This window comes from Ziziphus jujuba, chromosome 1 (genome assembly GCF_031755915.1).
Source record: "Ziziphus jujuba cultivar Dongzao chromosome 1, ASM3175591v1".
NCBI lineage: Eukaryota > Viridiplantae > Streptophyta > Magnoliopsida > Rosales > Rhamnaceae > Ziziphus > Ziziphus jujuba.
In genome coordinates, this window is record NC_083379.1 from 45,338,272 (window position 1) to 45,357,624 (window position 19,353).

Below are 19,353 nucleotides of genomic sequence, written 5' to 3' on the forward strand. Positions count from 1 at the left end.
TTTATTTTATTAAAGTAAAACGTGGAAGAAGATCCGGACTTTACTTTTTAAACCAAAATTTGTATATGATAATAGACCTTTGTTACTGTCGGAAACCAATAATTTATGAATTTAATATTTTAAAATATTGTTTTATTTGGTAAATAAATAATACGTACATTTACAAACTAGTTTTGGTAGTTTTGTTTTTTGATTTGAATTAGCTTGTCTTCTTCATAAAACTATAAATTGCATTTAGAGGGTGGAGATAGAGCAGTCACCGAAAAAAGGCTTATGATCCATTTCCGTATGCTGACGTGGCAGACGCCTGATTGGTTGGTGGAACGTAGTATTTAGATTCAGATTCACTCCAACAGTCAACAGTACCAAGACCCCATGTGAGCGTAAGATTCTTACGTGTCAAAATCTAAGCAAACAAAATTCAATCTCTCACGTGTCAGTTCCTTGACCAATCCAGAAACTCCTAGCAAAGTCAATTACCCGCATTCAAAATTATAAAACACCTTTAATTGAAATTCCTTGCGAAAAAATATTTTCTTTTCTTTTTTCTAATTTCCATTCGAAGTCCTTACTATTCCATATGATGACGAAGCACTCAAAAGCCCCAAATGCCTCTCGCTAAAAATCTAGGGTTTCGCGAGGACCACCCCTGGATCTCCGTCCAGTAAAAAAAAAAACAAAAAAAGGGACCTAATTTCTTGAAATTTTGGTTTCTAGGGTTTTTGATTTTGTAAAATTTCTTAATTTTGGCCGTTTGGTTCCCGTGAAATTTGGGCTTTTAAGGATTTTGATTCTTTCTTTTTTGTTTGGTTATTTTATTTTTGTTCGAATTAAAATTCTTTCTTTGTGAAGAAGTTTTGTTTTCTATAAAGCTTTATATTTGTGAAACTTTTGGCTTTTGGTGTTTTGTGTGGACAAAATATCGGGTTATCAGTGATTTTGGTTTTTGATTCGTTGAGGTCTTTTTTTGGTCGAATTAGGAAAGTTTTGAGATTTAGGGTTTTGGTTTGTGTTTGGGAGGGATGACGACAGTTGGTGAGGAAGAGGTAGACTATGAGAGTGATCCAGAGGAGGCGAAGCGATCGCTAGCGATGCGGAGGCGGGAAGCAAGCGACGATGAGGAAGGTGAAAGAGAGGGGAGAGAGAAGTCGAAGGTCGATCGCAGGGTTGGGATTCACTCGGACGAATCGGACGGTCAGGGCGGGGCCGCGGACTATGAAGATGACGAAGAATTGGGAATAGAGGATGAAGAAGAGGAGGTGGAGGAGGAGGTTGATGACGAAGAGGTTGAGGAAGGGGACGAGGAAGAGGAGGAAGCGTATGATGAGAGTGGCCGTGAAGCTGAGGCTGCCCTTGGCCCCATTGGTGTTGAGAGTTCAGGGGTTGCAGTTCATAAGGAAGGCGGGGGAGACGAGAGGAGGTCTGTGGAAGAGTCAGTGGATGCGAATGTGGGGGCTCAGGGCAAGGAAGAAGAGGATAAAAAGGAGAATGAGCCCTTTGCAGTGCCCACTGCCGGGGCGTTTTACATGCACGATGACCGGTTTAGGGATAGCGCTGGTGGTAGGCACAGGTATGGTTCATTTATGTAAACACAAAGCTTGATATTTATATTATATATAGGAAGCCTGTTTGAGCTTTTGCATAGGGGAACGGTAAGAATTTGTGGAAATACACTTTTGTTGTTGCAATTTTTTTATCCTTCTAAATTGATATCTTTCACTATCTTCTTTGATTTTACAGTTTACCATATTGGTTGCTTTTTTATTACATGTTGTAGTATCTGTTATGTATTTACCAATTCATGTCAATCTGAAAATAGTTTATTTTGTTAAACCCATAACACCATCTTAAGCCTGTTGAAGCGGCAAGGCAAGCACATAAATGGGAAGAGTGCTTTCCGAATCTATTTTTCTGTACTTCCCTTCAACCATGCAAAAATCAACTGCATCTCCGGAAACAGCGCCAGCCCAGTTTATAAAAAAAAAAAAATAATAAAGAAACAATTCTTCTCTTTTTCTCGCATTCCGTCTATGGTTGATTTTTCCCAACGGTCTCTAGCCCTTTTAAAACCCTTTCTTGTTGCAACTGTCTACAATCTTGCTGTCTGCAAGTCTTCCTTCTGTGACAGACAAGTCCAAAGATTACCCAACCATATCCATTGATATCTCGGACTCCTGTTATTGTCATGTCATGTTAAAACAGTTAATAGGGGTGTAAAGGATGAATTCTTGGTAATATAGGTGACCGTTGCTCTGAAATTTGAGGAAAGCAGAAAAAATGGTCAGAAAATTGCTTATATATTTTAATCATTTCAGCTATTTTTGATTTAGCTTTCGATTTAATATAATCCTGTATTTCATACTTAATGAATCAATTAGCCTAATTTAATTTAAATACCATATATGAATTCTAGTAATAATATAGTGATCAGTGATCACATTCGCTGCTTTTCATTCCTTTTGGGTCTGTGGATAAAGAATATATCACTGCAATAATTTTGAATAACGTTTGAATAGGCGAACACATGGTGGAAGGAAGTTGTGGGAGTCTAAAGATGACAGAAAGTGGGGGCATGACAAGTTTGAAGAGATAACTTTTCAGGAAAGACATTATGAAGAGGTGATGACTATTTATATGTTGATGTGCATAACATTTTGGAATAATTGTTTTTCCTCACTTTATTTGACACCTGCCTTTTTGTTGTACATCCTGTAAAATATTCAGGGAAGGAGATCTTCGAAGGGTCATTATCGAGGTCGTGGTAGAAACCGAATTGACCGTGGGTATGGTAGAGGAAACAGGTCTAAAGTATATAACAATAATAATAATAACATTAATCAGAGCCAGGCTCCCAAGGGTGTGAGAGGGAAAGGGCCCAGAAGGTATGAACCTGCTATGAAGAACAGCAGCCAGACTTCTTCGGCGCAAAACAGACAGTGAGTGCAGTCTTTCCTAATTTGACTCATCGATTATCAATTTATTATTTGTTTCATAACTTGAACATGTTTTGTTTATTATAGTGGTCAATTTTTCTATGTTGTTAGATCTGGGAAGTCTCTGGAGAAACCGTCGCATGCCAACTCAGGGAGAGGTTTTACACCTGTATCTAATTCAGAATCTAACCCAGCACCTACTAGGAAAAATGTGTTTGCATCAAGCTTGAATTCAGCTTCACCTCCTTTTTACCCATCGGGCTCTTCCACTAAGGATATCACACTGACCCATAAGAGGGATGTGCAAGCTGCAAGTACTAACAAGAATGCCCGCCAATCTGTTATGGACGAGAGTTTTTCAGTGCCACAAACCAATGCATTGGTGAGAGGGAAGAATATAGCTGAGTCTGTCAACATGGATAAACTTCATATTGATGATTCCGTCAATTCAGCGGCTGGGAAGACCTTGAATAATTTACAGATGCCGCCTTCTGGACCATCATTAGTAAACACAAGTCAACCACCTCAATCCAGGGCTCAGGGGAGGGTTGTTCTACCAGGACAGATGAGTTATCAACCAGCTCCACCCCATAACCAGCTCACAAGGGCTTCTTCGTCAACGCAACTACATGCTGTTCAGCGAAGTCCTGCTCAGAACCGAGCTCAACCTGCTGTGCAAAATTCTACTCAGCAGTTGGGACAGCGTCCTGGTAGTGGATCTCAAACTTCCTCTCCTCCTAAAACTGCCGTGTCATTAAGTTCACTTGAACCTGGAGAAGTGGAATCACCTTTAGAAACAAGCAAATCTAAGACTGCACTGGTTGGAAAGGGAAAAGGCATTGCCCAAGGTAGTGGAAGGGGTTCTCATATTTATGGTGGGGCACAGGTTATTGCAGCCACTGGGAGCATGGGTGTGAGTCATGGAGATCAAAACTTCCCTGGGACTCCAGCTTTTTTGCCAGGTGATATTTTTTGGGCAGTTTGTCATTTTCTGGTGTTCTTGAACCATACAGTTATGCAGCCTGCTAAACTACTTTGCTTTTTAATTATTTTCCATCTTTTGAAAAATTTGTCAGGACTATGCAAGTGAATTATTTAGCTTGGTTGAGAAACTGGATTTTCATATAAACTTGGTGATTTTATCAAACCATAAATAGAATGTTGAAGTAATAGGTGTTGAAATTAATATTGCTCTAGTGAACAGTTTCTGTGTGTCTATTTAATTCAGGATATGTGGAATAGTATTAACTAATAATTGTTGATTGTGTCTTTTTGAAATTTCTTTGAGCTTTAAATAGGTTTATGTTGGATCTAATATGGTTGGACTTTTGAGCAGTTATGCAATTTGGAGGCCAGCATCCTGGTGGTATTGGAGTTCCAGCTGTTGGAATGGCATTCCCTGGATATGTTGCTAACCCACAACTTGGTTTGGGAAACTCTGAAATGACATGGTATTGTCTTTTAGTGTAGATTACAGCCCTTTTCCTGGATTGTCTTGTCTTCTTTTATAGATTCAGTGTTCTAGGATGTCATGTCTTGGAAGTTTACTAAGTAGTTTAGTGACACGTATTATGGAAATTGTATTTAGTAGCTTTTCAGGTTAAATTCGATTTTACTGCTTAAGGAATGCCATTGCAACGAACAGGAAACTTTTCAGTAGCGATTCTAAAGAACTATGCTAGTCTTTTAAAGCTGAACTGTTGTTTTGTTTGTTTAATTCTTTTAGGTTACCAGTTCTGGCCGGTGCAGGAGCTTTGGGGAGTACATATTGTCCACCATATATTGCCGTTGATGGTAATTATCATCCTCGTCCATCGGGACAGACATCTTCAGGGGGTACTCCAAGGTTGGTAACGTGTCTTTATGTTGACATCATCTGGAATGATGTGTCTCCTGTTTTGCTTGCATATCGAAGTGGCATATCAAGTGACTTTTCAAGAATCACCTGATAGGTGCTTCTTCTAGAATCACCAATAATAACAAAATCACTAGAAATTGATTTTACATTTTGTTGCCAAACATTATATGAAGCACTTTATCTCTTTGTAAATGATTTAACTTTTTCAAAATAACTGCCAAACGGGCCCTTAATTGTTAAGTTTTATATCTTTCTTGTTCTACCAGTAAGTTTTTTGGGATTATTTTATTTTTGCCTCCAGTTGATAGAGAAGATGCTTGCTTCAGTGTGATCTACCTGCCATTCTATTCTTTTCGTTATTGTCCGAAGCTTTACAATAGGTGTTTTATCTCCACACTAAGTGTTAGGGCACGGAAAATGTTTTTGGTGCTGCATTGTGATGGTTATGATGTATATGTGGAATGCTGTTCTTGGTTGTCTATTTCTGTTCCATGGTTTTTTCTGAAAGATGCCTTCTTATAATTTTAGTGTTTTATGGTTGTTAGAAGTCCTTTTGCTTTTGTATGCATCATTTTATGCACCTATTATCTAGAAGAACAGTTCCACACAGTAATTTAGGAAATTTGACCTTTTGATTTACTATTTCACTTTTTGGTCTGTGATTATTACTTTGCATCTTATGCCACCTCTGTTATAATGCAATTGGCATTGAGGGATGTTGGGCCTTGTGCACTAATTGATAGTCAACGTGTGATTGATATTTCTTGTTTGGCTCTGAATTTTGTGATGCATGGCTATAAATTGTCTCATTTCTACCCTGGATTCTCTTGAATTTCTTTGTTAGTTGTGTGCCATTCTTTGGATCTTTCTAATTGTTGACCATAATAGTTTATTTTAGACCTTTTAACTATCCACTGTTAATATCTTGTATTCCATGCAGCAAAGAAAATAATGCAAATAAACCCAATAATGAATGGAAGTCTTCACAAAAGTCTGGTATGGCATTATCTTTACTTTTAGCTTCATTTATCCCTAGTATAATATTGCTGGGTTGACGTAGTTGTTTTCCATACAGAGATTGTGAACGATGAATTTGGGCAGCGACAGAATAAACCCCGCAGGTAAAGCTGATATATACCTATTGTTTCGTAATGGCACTTTTTAGAAAAATGACATAATAAATCTATCAATACTTCCACTTCCCCATCATCCCAAAGGAAAAATGAAAAGAGTTAGATGATGCTTTTCTGCCATTTAAAGCTTTCTGATTTTCTCTTGTGCAGATATTCAGAGATGAACTTTGGCCAGTGAAATGCGTAATTAGGATGGAGCTCGTTTGAATAAACAGATAAAAGGTTTTATTTTGCCCATATCAAAACTTAGTGGTTATTTAGTTTTGGGCATCTCTACTGAGTTGTTGAAATCTGGTGTTGCAGGCCTTCCTCTAGGCCCTTGGTGATCTCCAGCTTTATTCTGGAGCACTTTGGGCCGCAATGTGTTCCAAGATATCTTAGGTATCCAACTCCATTTTTAAGTTTCTTTTCATTTATTTATTTATATATGTTTATTGATAACTAGAGGCACATGACACCTGAAAGGCTTGTTTGTTGAAGGACATTTTTTATTTTTGCTGCCCAGATCATAACTTTAGATCTTCTTTAAAAACTAATTCCCTGACATTTCAGGAATAGAATTTATATACATCATATTATTGAAGAATAAATACGCTCTTTACGAAGTTTGCATTGTTTAAATTGCCTCTTTTGGTCTGTGCCAAGAGAATTTAGAGCTGAGTTTCTTCCCCTAAATTTTATTTTTGTAGTTCTGTCATATATGTTCACCTTTGTGTCTCTTCCTTTCCTTTTGCTTACCTAATTTTGTTCTTGCAGTTATATATGACAACGCCTGCTCATGCTGCACTCAGTTTAAGATCAATATTGCAGCTTGACGGGTGGCAGTTCCTCTTTTAAATGTGCGGTAGGGATTCCTCAGTATTTAAATCACCTTGATTTTGGAAATTGTTGACTAGAACCATTGTACAACATTGTTGGTATGGCATACCACTGATAACCTTTGATAAAAATAATAATAGTAATTAAAAAAAATAAAAAGTAGCATACTGACATAAGATTTAGTTTTGTAGGATCCATGTGTCCTATTTGTGATAACATCATTAAATAATATGTTTAGTGGTTATTGGTCTGTCGTACCGCTATTATGGTAAATCAAAGCATTGATGACCATCTTTGTATGATATATATATATATATATATATATATATTTTTTTTTTTTTTGGGGTAAAAATCTTTGTATGATAACTGGTATTGCACAATATTGTAATAATTATTTTCTTTACTTGTTTGGTCTTTTTAATTTGCTTTCAGGTTTTCTTGTGGCTTGGTTTTAAAACCGGAGCTTGTGAGAAATGTAAACGGGGCTTCGCTATGAACAATATGAAAAAATAAAAAAAGAAAGTGAAAAAAAAGAAAAAAAAAAGTAACAAGAATTATTGTGCAGCAGCAGTTTGGACGCTGAAGATTTTTCTTTTTGCATAGATGATGCATTGGTTTCTCTGTTCTTATAATGTTAATTATTAAAATTTTCCTGGCTTGAGTGGACTTTCCTGAATTAGGCATTTTCTTGCTTAGTTGACTTTTACTTCTACTGATTTGCTGGGATAATATATTGAAAGGCAAGAGGTTTTACGTGATCTTGGAACTCTTTGGTGCAGTAATTTGTATTGCTGTAGTGAGTAAGTGGATGTTCTATGCAAACTCATATGAATGAACTACTTTATTTTTATCTTTTTTTATGGGGAAATCCAAAGGCTTGGTTATAATTATTATTTCTATTTTTGCTCTTCTTTTTTTTCCATATCTTTTGGCATTACTATTTGTTAATAAAAGTACCTCAATCGTCCATTGTAAGCATGATTTCGTAGGAACTAGTTGTATAATTTTCTGATGTTGTTGACAAAGAATCTAAAGTGAATATGGTAATTTAGAGCAGTCTTGAAATCAATGATAAACCATTTTATTTTCCTATTGCTATGTAAGTGTGAGTGGTTTCCTCCTTTATTAAAACCATGGATGAAACCTTTAGTTTCAACAACAACCTTCTAATGTGTTTGATTAATTTAGTAGTATTCTAAAAATTTTTAAGTAGTTGTGTGTAGGCGTTACGAGGCAAAGTTCCATTTTCCAAACGCCTTTGCGTGACGGGGTGGTGTAAGAAATATTTACGTGAAAACTTGGTCAGCGGAATCTTATTAAATAATACGTATAGCTTCTTGGCGTGCAACCACGTGAAACCGACACTTTTTTTTCCTGTTTTTTGGTCGGAAGTTACCAAAACTGAAAAATAAAAACACACTCCCATGTGTTTATTTATCCAATATGAATAGTTTTTATTTCAACTCTATCCTAATTCACGACGAAATCATAGGCACCCTACTGATCTAAAGCATCTATAGGAATATCTGCTTCGTTAGATAAAAGATAATAATTTCTCCAGAAAACAAAAAGAGAAATCTAGTTGGACAATAGAATTTTATGTGAATCAAACCTCATTGCAAGTTCTGTACTGAAAAGAAAATGTTAAAAAGAGAAAAAAGAGTTTGGTGATGGGGTCCAGAAGGGCTACTAAAATATGCAATTGGATAGGATAAATCCAACGGTCAATGTCAAATCGGTGACACCCAGCTAAGATAGTAGGACCAGACCTTTAATCGCAGTGTATAGGAATTGCTTTCTCCTGGTGGTATTTATGAAAGAAAATCAGTTGACCGACGACAATCAGGGGAAGTCTTCAAATCCAACGGACCAAAATTTCAATTGGTTACCGATATTAGGGCAGTCGTTGCCGTAAGTAAGTATTGACCTTAACCCCTTGCTTCCTAAACCCGTCCACACGAGTTGATTCGCACGTACGATCAGCATTCATTGAAATTCAGACAGCTCTCTCTTCTTCCCCCTTCTCTCTCTTTCTTTGTATTATGAGCAAAGCAGCATATAATTGGAAGAACATTCCAATACCTGAGCTCAGATCTTGAACTTTCTCTCTCTCTCTCTCTCTCTCTCAGAGCCTCAGACTCAGCTTTCAGAGCCTGCAAAAAGATCCAAGTAAATTCTTCTTCCTCTCACTCTCTCTCTCTCTCTCATAAACCAAAAGTGGTAGTTAGTTGCTCGCTCATTCTCTTAAAACAGTTTTTTTTTTTCGAACTTTTGTATTGTTTTCTTGGACTTTAAATGTGGAAGATTTTTTCTCCTGTCTCTTGGATGCAAGCGGAGAATGAGTGAGTCTTTGTGGTTTTGATCAGTTGTTTGGAGCAACTTCTCTGTTTGTTTGGTTGCTGAGAAAATTAAAAAAAAAAAAATGTGGAAATCCAAATCAATTAAGTTTCTGGATCGTCGAAGTTTCTTGTACTGTTAATTACAGGAATTTTACAAAAATTTAAGGAAAAAAGAAAAAAGAAGAAGAAAAGCTTTGAACCTCACTTGGAAGACTTTTTCTTATTTCTTTGTTTGCTTTTCGAAGATTGAGTGAATGAGGAGCAATGTATTCTTGTTATTTGGTTTGATTCTTGATGACTATGGACTCTTTTTCAGTTAGTAAGTGATGAATGAAAGGAAATGAAGTGAAATCTTTCTCCCTCATTCTCTCTCTTTTTAATATTTTGTTCGATTTGTTGTGGAGTCGATAGGAGTAAAATTACTTTTCTTTATCTTTTCGGCGTTTTTCTTAGCAGCCGATCGGAGGCATATGATTAGTAATTATACTATTAATATGTCATCTTGCTTCGTTTCGTGCCCCGTTTCTTCTTACACAATGCAGAAAAAGCTGAAAGTATGAAATTTTGCACTTTTAGCTATTAGAAATGCAAGCAAAGATTCCGCACAAGATTCTCTTTTTCTTATTTTATTTGATCAGTGTGACCATTGCCTGCTTATTTACTCTTTCCTATTTCCACTAATATTTATTTTATCTGTTTCAGGATTGAAACTTGAGGAGGTGGGAGAGAAAGACCAGTTTTAGTTTTTTAGTTTTCTATAATTTTTTTTTTTTTTTTTTTTTAACAATTTTGAGAAGTTGATGTAGTCCAAACAAGGTTATGTGAAGTAGTTGGAGAAATGGAGGAAGGCAACGACAGAGGAGACTTGAAGTCAGCATTGAGGTCAGGTGGCAGTTTTAAGTCCGCATTGTCAGGGAGATCAACTCCTCGAAATTCTCCTTCCTTTCGAAGATTAAATTCTAGCCGAACTCCACGAAGAGAAGCTAGGAGCAGTGGTAGTGGTTTACAGTGGTTCCGAAGTAATCGTGTATTGTTTTGGTTGTTATTGATTACTCTTTGGACCTATCTTGGATTTTATGTTCAGTCCAGGTGGGCTCATGAAAACAAGGATAACTTTTTGGCATTTGGAAATAAACGAATCGGTAGAAACTCAGAAACAGAACAGAATCTGCGACGTGACTTAATTTCCAGTGACATATCCTTGGCAGTGAAGAATGAAACTAGTGAAAACCAGGTTGGAGATGGTAGGAGAATAGATGTTGTTTTGGCCAAGACAGGGAATGGAGTATCACCACCTTATAAAGCGAACTCAAAGAAGAGGAATAAGAAGGGAAAACGTAGTTTACACGGTAAAGTGCCTCCTAAACTGAAGAGCAAGGTCAAGGTTGAAAGGCTTGAAATAGAGGAACAGGAACCGGATATTCCTAAGACAAATACTTCTTATGGGATACTTGTTGGTCCATTTGGTTCAACAGAGGATAGAATTTTGGAATGGAGTCCTGAAAAGCGTTCTGGAACCTGTGACAGGAAGGGTGACTTTGCACGTCTTGCTTGGTCTAGAAGATTTGTGTTAATATTCCATGAACTTTCTATGACTGGGGCTCCTCTTTCAATGTTGGAACTAGGAACGGAGCTTTTAAGTTGTGGAGCCACAGTTTCTGCTGTAGTTCTTAGTAAGAAGGGGGGATTGATAACAGAGCTTGCTAGGAGAAGAATTAAGGTGCTTGAGGACAAAGGAGAGCTCAGCTTCAAAACTTCCATGAAGGCAGATATTATCATAGCCGGATCAGCAGTCTGTGCATCATGGATTGGTGAGAACCAATTGAGCACAATTCAAAATGTTTATGCACGCTGTTTCTAGAATTACAAGTTGGCTCTAAATGCATGATTTAAATTTTTAATTCTACCTCTGCTTTTAAGTTCTTGTTAATAGCAAAATTTTCTAAAGTTTGCTATATTAACCAGTTGGAGGATATGGAACTTACACTTTGATGTATGGCGTATCCAATATGCATATATATATATATATATATATATGTACATATATATTTAGAGTTTTCATTAGCTCTTTCAGGGGCTATCGAAATGCAAATAATTGATTGCAACGTAGTACACATCAAGTATATATTCCCATACTAGTTGTTAAATAATTACTACTCCAGTTTAAACTTTCAAAGTTGAGCATTGTCCCAGTTTCATGATTTGATGCTAATCTATTAAAAATTTGAAATACAATTTTAATAATAATATATACAAATTTTTACTGTACTGTTCTCAGAGAGGAAAGGAATATAGTTGTTGCAAAATAAATTTTGCAGTAATTACTATTCTAACATGTTAATGTAATATGTTTATCCATCAATAAGTTTCTCTCTGCTTAGCATCTGGTATATTATATATATTTTTTTAAATCAGTATTCGATCACTGATGTATACTTGCAATCTATTACATTTCTTGTCTTTAATTTGGACGTGTTTTTCACGGTTGAAATTAGTTCTCATTTCAACAAAGGGAGAGTCATCTTAGCTCCTTTGGAGATTGTCAATTAAAAGCCTTTTTATGTTTAGTTTATGTTAACCTTTTAACATATGGTTTCAGATCAGTACATTGAACGTTTTCCAGCTGGTGGAAGTCAAGTAGCCTGGTGGATTATGGAAAACCGAAGAGAATACTTTGACCGGGCAAAAGTTGTTCTTAACCGAGTGAAGATGCTAGTTTTTATATCTGAATCACAGTCTAAACAATGGTTAGACTGGTGTGAAGAAGAAAAGATAAAGCTTAGGTCTCCGCCTGTAATTGTTCCTCTTGCTATTAATGATGAACTGGCTTTTGTAGCTGGCATTAATTGTACACTTAATACTCCGTCTTTAACTCCTGAGAAGATGCTGGAGAAAAGGCAGTTGCTGCGAGATTCAGTCAGAAAGGAGATGGGCTTGACTGATAATGATATGCTTGTGATGTCTCTGAGTAGTATAAATGCTGGAAAGGGCCAGCTCTTGCTTCTTGAATCAGCACGCTTGGTGATTGAAAAAGAACGTCTGCAAGATATCTCCAAGATAAGAAAACCAGTGGATATAGGCCAAGGACGGTCTAGCTTAGCTAAGAGGCATCGTTTGAGAGCGTTTTTCCAAAACTCAAAAAAAAATGGTGCGTCTCTAATGAATTTCAAATGCCCAATCAATCTGTTGTCGTGTTGGGTGAATGTTAGGGTCAAGATTTTGGTGGCTGACTAGTCTACTTTTCGACAATACAGGTTCTGTGAGCTCGGATCGTGTTCATAGGAGGCAAATGTCGTCACAGAATGGAGGAACTCCAGATCATTCTGTTAAAATTCTTATAGGGTCTGTTGGATCCAAGAGCAGCAAGGTTCTTTATGTTAAAGAACTTCTGAGATTTTTATCTGAGCACTCAAATGTTTCGAAGTCAGTGCTGTGGACTCCGGCAACTACACGTGTAGCTGCACTTTATGCTGCAGCAGATGTCTACATCATCAACTCTCAGGTAATCCTTATTGATATTCTCTGAGTAATTCATATAAGATTTAAACTTTTAAATATTCTGATACATAAAAAAGTCAAAACTTGTGGGTGCTGATTTAGATTTAAAAATGCTCATCTATTTCAATTATGCTTCATTTTCATTTTGAAGATTATCCTGTATTTTTTGTAAAGAATGATCATAGTAATTTACAAATGGTGTTCAGGGACTGGGAGAAACATTCGGGAGGGTGACAATTGAAGCCATGGCATTTGGTCTTCCGGTATGACATTTACTTTATTTCCTTCCTGGTTTGTGAATTTATTAAAGAAATGGTAGTTTTTGTTATGCAAAATTTTGTTTTGATTTTCTGGAAGATATATAAGAGCATGCTATAGCGATCAGACTACTTTCAAGTGACTGAATGGTTAGTTCTAAAATTTTGATTTGTGAAGCATGTTTCTTTTCATCTACAGATAATTTTATTGTTCATGGCAGTATATTCTTCCCTTATAATCTGCATTAATTTTATATCTAATATGCTTGGAACAAAATCTTATTCATTTTGTCTTCTTCAACTAGGAACTTAGCCTTCAGTCCAGTGTCTGAACCCCAAAAAGGAGTCCTCACTTAAACTAGTTTTAGATATAACGAATGATTTTTGAAGGAATGAAATTCTTTTGATGAACCTTCGTTCTTGATGACAATAGCATTTAAGTTGGATTCTCAAGTGCTTGGTGCATGGATTGACCATGTAACAAAGTTTTGTTTGGTATCGATTGTATCGAGCAGGTGCTTGGAACAGATGCTGGAGGGACTAAAGAAATTGTAGAGCACAATTCAACTGGTCTTCTTCATCCGCTAGGGCGTCCGGGAACTCATGTCCTTGCAGAAAATATTAAGTTTTTGCTCAAAAACCCTATGGCAAGGAAGCAAATGGGGGAGAAAGGAAGACAAAAGGTGAAGAGGATGTACTTGAAGCGTCACATGTACAAGAAATTTGTAGACGTTCTGGTCAAGTGCATGAGAGCCAAGTAACATCTACGACATGAGGACGTTCTCATTCTTTTCATTGCTTCTGAAAGATAGGGATGTGGTTGGGTATTATTGATATTGATTTGCTCCGCCCAATTTATTCTAATTTTCTTTAGAAAGATGAGGTACTTTTTGATCCGATATAGTAGCTTTTCAGCTCAATTTTTGGAGCAGTGTGCAAATTCAAATTCTTGAACTGGTTCATTCACTTGGGCTGGCAGCTTCAAGAAAAAGCAAATGTGATAGTGGAAAGGTTTTTAGCCAACGAGTGTACCATCCTGTCTTTTTTTCTCCACATCATAAATTTGTGTGTTCGTTCCTCTCTTGTTCAAGCTTTGGTTGGCTTGGTCTCTGTTAGATATCGACTCATAAGTACTTTAAATTACTCAACTGTGACTTGTTTTGCAACTTTCATCAAATGCATGGTCATACTTAAATGGTTGGAAAATTACAGTTTAGGAACCAATATGAGAGATTTTATGGTATGGGGTACCAAAAGTGCTGGACGTAAAAATTATCCCATTACCAAATCATAAGTCTCTTGCCAATTCTCTGGATCTCATATGTGGCAGTTAAAGATGTTAGTTTCTGACTTATTTTTTGGGCAAATTGTTTGTTTCTTACTTGTGGTCAAAGATACCATATTCACTTTCCCCAAACTAGGAGCAATAAGCTCTTCCCACACTTAACGGCAATGCATTGCATGTTATTGGACACATGTTATTTACCACAAAACATAAGTTATTGGACACGTGTCACCGCACAGGGAGTACCACTCTCTCACCTGATGTCGGCGATACGGGTCAATATCAAATGCTTTCTCCGTGCTGGATCATCCGTTTACAATTGTAATCACTCATCTTTCGCCACATCATCATTTGCTATTCCTAGGTGAGTGGGGGGAAAAGGAATGGACGAGTCTAATTTGAACTTCGCAATGTGATTATGTGATTAGTCAAAATTGTAGGCTCTAGCAGAGATGAAATATGCTATTGTCTTATAAATCTTAATATAATTTTTTTCACGTGTTCTTTGGCAATTGTTTTGAAAGAAAAAAAAAAAAATTAGATTGAATGAGTGGAAGACGCGACAATTATATGCTACGAAACAGATTGTTTCACCATAATATAATTGCTTATTAGAAAGTAAAAACCTAAATTTTTATTGAGTTTTTTTATCCCAAAAAGAAAAATAAAAATTGAACAATTTAGAAGCCTACCTTCTTGACTTACCTGCACTACTAAATTATGCAAGTACACTTTTTTTCCACATAAACAGATCCTCAAATTTCGTGATGTCGACCTCTTTATTATGTTTAAAGTTAAATAAATGGCCGTCCAAATCAAAAAGACAATGAACTGCAAACACTGCCATTAACTGAACCATATATGTATATATATTTTCTTCTTTTTCTTTATTTTGATATATTTCTTTGATTATGGAGGCACTTTATTTGAATGGTTTTGAAACATTTCCCTTGTAATATGGACAATTAGAATTATATATAATTTTGAGGCGGTGTCAACAGTCCCTCCCATTTGCTTATAATTTCTTATGTATCAGCATCATTTTATTAATCCAAATTTTTTTTGGTGTAAAATAATTCATATTTTACCTTTTGGCAAAAAGAACAAGATTTAACTTTTTACTTTTTGCTAAAAGTATTTTTTTTTTCTTAATAAGTCAGATATTTTTTTTTTGTTTTTCAACAATAATAATAATAATAAAACAAAAAGTTGATTCATGATATTGATATTAGATTTTCTTTTAATTAAATTTTATAGTTAGACATTCATTGTAAAAAATATTATTAAGTAAATATTTGATGTATATTATGATTGTTAATTTCATTTCAGTATGATATCACTTGAGAGTTATTTTATATTTTCTAGAGGGGAAAAACGATGAATAATAAATTTATAAGATTCGACAATGAGTTATATTTTAATTAATTATATTTATCAGAATTAAAATAATATTTTAATATAGTATATGTATTCACTACAAATAACAAAGGGCATAAAATATGCATGCAACATGCAAATCAATTTTATAATTAATTTATACGAAACGGCTACTTTATCATATAGTGTCCAAACGAGCATCATGCACCAATAGCACATGTATAATATATAATAACAAATACCCTAAACTAAAAATCATTACATATGTCTCGTATATCAAAATTCTCTGTTTATCCTATTAATTATTTATTGCAAATTTAGAAGAAGCATTGGCAATGGAAGCAATTTAATGAAAGAGAAAGGTTGTTTTAAAACGGTCTAAAAGACAAAATATTAATAATGCTATGAAAGTTTAGTCCTTCGTCACGTTGAATAAACGATTTCTTTTGTAACATATCTTTATCAACGTGCACTTTGATTTGATTTAACAGTACAAGTGTGTGCTGTAAAATAAATGTGAATGGATGGGGCACTTTATTAAAAGTATATTGGACGGTTGGAAATTGACACAATTAGATTACAAGTGCTAAAAAAAAAAAGAAAAAAAGAAAAGAAAAGAAGATGTGCTTAGGCTTGGCAGCCATGGTTAAACCCTTTTGATAATATGTTTCTACAACTTTGAAAGGTAGTACATGCAACAAAGAGTGTCTGAAAGTGACCCAAAAAAGTAAAATGAAAATAAACAACTGAAAGTGTTCAAATTGCTATGAGCTCCAAGATAAATAAATCAAAGTGGTTGATTTGTTTTTGAGGGAATTTTCTTCTTCACTTTCTTTTTTCTTGTTCCCCTCTAATCCAGGAAGTTATTTTTGTTTTACTTGTGGATGAAAAAAAGGACCAAAGATTATCCCTCTCTGACATAGTCATAACTTGTTTTGTAGAAGAAAAATTCAACAAGCATTTGACGAGTATAAATACAAAGTTTTTTTTTGTACTGGTCTAAAAAGGTATTACATGAAGTGGCAAAAATGCTGTTCACTCCGATATTCTGAATTCAAAACTTTTCTATATTCTAAGGCACACTAAAATTCAGGACCAAAACTCTATATCATATAAATAAATAAAATATACACATGCATTCACCTTTCAAATGGGTGTCTAAATCTCCATGTAACATCCTGATTGAACATGTCCTGAGAATTCAAAAGGGCTCTCTAATTTTCTCCAATTTTTCTTTTCCAAATCTAATATGTAAACCATGTGGGGCTCACCAAACCCTGCCGAACCAATCACTATCAGGCTTCCCTGCCACGTCGTCACATAAGCAGCATTCCTGACCTCGGCTGGCAACTTGCTCACTGTTTGCCACGTCGGATCCCTGTGTCTTACGATGTCCCCACTCCGGCACATGTACATTGCCTCGTCACCAGCCACGCAGTTTCTCGGACATGTTGCTTCTTCTAGAAATTCCTCTTCCGTGGCTTTCCAACGCCACGTGGCGACATCGAACGCTTCGGCGCTCCTTTCAAAGCGGCCTTGCATCTCCGTGGAATAGCCACCGATGACGTGGAATTGCCCACGGCAGAATACGGCCTTACACTCATCCCGCTCTCTGTCCATGTCAGGGAGCTGGACCCAAGTATCTCTTGCCACGTCGTACGCCATCGCGGATCTCAATGCGTTCTTCTCATCGTCGTGACCTCCCGCAACGTACACCGTCCGATCAAAATCCGAAGCGCATCCGAAGAACGTCCTGGGCCCGTCAGGCATATCGTTCCCGCGTCGCCACTCGCTGGAAACGAAGCTGTAAACATAAACGGACTGGGAAGCCTTCCACGTCATCGGATCCCACCCGCCTAAAACCACCAAATCCGACCCGACTCCGACGACCTGGCAAAACATGGGCAACCCAGTGGATAACTCAGGAACCGGAGGCAACTCGCACCAATTTCCCGTTCCCGGGTCACAAAGAGTGAGCCGGTAAACAGGTACGGCGGAGCATTTAAAGACACTAACAGTGGGGTTTGGGTCAACAAGAGCTTGGACCATGACGATGACTTTCTGGCAATGGCCGTAGAGCATCCGGAGACGGCGAAATTCCGGCAGGGTAATCTGGGATTTCCAGAGTTTACAGACGGAGGAGACGGCGGCGAATTGGTCGTAGGAAATACGAATTAGGCAATCGCGGGCTAAATCGTCAGGAAGACCGGGAATCAAAGCCATGAAAATCTTAGAAGCAAGTATAGCAAAGCAGAGTATGTAATATGGGGTTTTTGTAACAAGAATAAAAAACAAGAAAGGGGGGTTTAATAGACGAAAAGAAACGGAGGAAAAAGTAGGGAAGAGTGGGTTTTTTTTTGTTTATGGGACCACGTTGAAATGAAAACAGGTATATTTGTATTTATAGAAAGCAAAAAAAAAAAAAAAAAAAAAGAAGGGGGTGAAAATTGGAAGATTTAGGAAGATTTCGAGTGAGAAAACAAATGGTTTTGATTAACGTGTCGTCGGACAGTGGGGCGGCACTTTTGCGATTTGTTTTCTTCCGTTTTTTTTTTTTTTGTTTCATAAAATAGACTGGAAGTGTTCTAGAAGACCGGAACGTTTTGTTGGGGAAAAACAACAGGGAGCGAGAGAGAGAGAGAGAGAGAGAGAGAGCATCGGATAGGATAGAGACGAGACCACCGCAATTTGCTGTCGCTACATGGCCTTTAACCTTCCCACTTCCTTCAGTCTCCCACAGATTCTCTTTCCAAAAGTTTCATTTTTTTTTTTGTCCAATGAGATGCCAATTTTATTATTTATTATTACTTATTTTTTAAGCTCACTACTTATTGAGTTCAATCTCTCACCGGATAAAATTTGATAAAGTAGATAAACCTTATCTATATGCCTACAATTCATTTTCATCCCAAATCAAACTCTTTATTTGCTGAAAAATTAATTAAATATTTTTTTTCAATAATTTTTAACTAAAAACTTAATATAAAGAAAATAAATTTTATATCTAACTAAACGAGTTTTATATCAATAATAATAATTATCATCATTTTATATAATAAATTTCAATTATATTTTTTATTTAAAAATTCTAAAGCAAAATTTTTAATTGATACATGTTTAAATTTAGTATATATATATATATATTTTTTTTTTTTAGATTGTTCATTAATAATAATAAATAATAATTTTTTTCAATTAAATTATGATATGGATGTCACTCATTTGGTAGTAATGAATGACATTTTTTATTATAAAATTAGCGGTTTGGTTGAATTAACTAACATAGGGTTTGAAATGTTTTGCCTAAGAAATTTCAACAGACTTCTAACAACCAGTCATTTATGGGCAATTTGAAAATTTATTTTCAAATTTATCCTATTTGAAATTTATAAAAAAGTATCAAATCAAATCGACAAATTCTAATTCTTTCTAAAACCCATACACCCATTTACATATATATATATATATATATACATATTTTCATGCGCATTTGTTAAATTTTGTGAGTGTTTTGAAAATCAACGATAATAAATGCCAATAAAATTGAAATATAGATGTCACATTCTGGTATATTTGTCAAAGTCAAGCAGGAAAAATAACGATATTTTGGCAAACAGTGCAAGTCACGTGATCTCGCATATGCAATGTCGAAGACACGTCTTGAAAATTGAAATACTTAGAATTGCAAGCGACGCTATTGCTCATGAATTTCCACAAATATGTACCGTCGGCTTTCACGGACGGATACACTGAAAGATCTTCCACAATCTTTCCACAATGTGCTTCCCATGGATTTAAAAAAAACAAAAAAGCCCTAGTCTGTCTCTTTTGTCTACATCCCATAATTCTTTTTA

The 19,353-nt window shown here is 35.9% G+C and overlaps 3 protein-coding genes across 6 annotated transcripts; 2 read left to right on the forward strand and 1 right to left on the reverse strand.

Moving 5' to 3' along the window:
- The first annotated feature begins 541 nt into the window (after positions 1-541).
- Positions 542-7,642, forward strand: LOC107406782 (protein MLN51 homolog). Of its 4 annotated transcripts, none has more exons than XM_048463223.2 (12): positions 542-1,570; positions 2,517-2,619; positions 2,725-2,936; positions 3,045-3,895; positions 4,270-4,384; positions 4,660-4,779; positions 5,732-5,787; positions 5,867-5,912; positions 6,075-6,146; positions 6,228-6,301; positions 6,681-6,768; positions 7,176-7,642. In XM_048463223.2, the coding sequence occupies exons 1-9, from the start codon at positions 1,023-1,025 to the stop codon at positions 6,100-6,102; spliced, it is 2,079 nt and encodes a 692-aa protein (XP_048319180.2). In that variant the 5' UTR covers positions 542-1,022; the 3' UTR covers positions 6,103-6,146; positions 6,228-6,301; positions 6,681-6,768; positions 7,176-7,642. The 4 variants fall into 4 exon arrangements, with proteins under 4 accessions (XP_048319180.2, XP_048319185.2, XP_048319189.2 ...); XM_048463221.2 differs by having other exon boundaries at positions 543-1,570; positions 6,228-6,305; XM_048463228.2 differs by lacking the exon at positions 6,681-6,768 and having other exon boundaries at positions 6,228-6,305.
- An 805-nt stretch (positions 7,643-8,447) lies between these two features.
- Positions 8,448-13,985, forward strand: LOC107406795 (uncharacterized). Its single transcript, XM_016013992.4, has 6 exons — positions 8,448-8,912; positions 9,785-10,893; positions 11,682-12,230; positions 12,337-12,584; positions 12,787-12,843; positions 13,353-13,985. The coding sequence occupies exons 2-6, from the start codon at positions 9,921-9,923 to the stop codon at positions 13,596-13,598; spliced, it is 2,073 nt and encodes a 690-aa protein (XP_015869478.3). The 5' UTR covers positions 8,448-8,912; positions 9,785-9,920; the 3' UTR covers positions 13,599-13,985.
- A 2,407-nt stretch (positions 13,986-16,392) lies between these two features.
- On the reverse strand, positions 16,393-18,208 carry LOC107406674 (F-box/kelch-repeat protein At1g15670). Its single transcript, XM_016013846.4, has one exon. It carries the CDS (start codon positions 17,720-17,722, stop codon positions 16,658-16,660), a length of 1,065 nt encoding a protein of 354 aa, XP_015869332.3. The 5' UTR covers positions 17,723-18,208; the 3' UTR covers positions 16,393-16,657.
- Between the last annotated feature and the right edge of the window lie 1,145 nt (positions 18,209-19,353).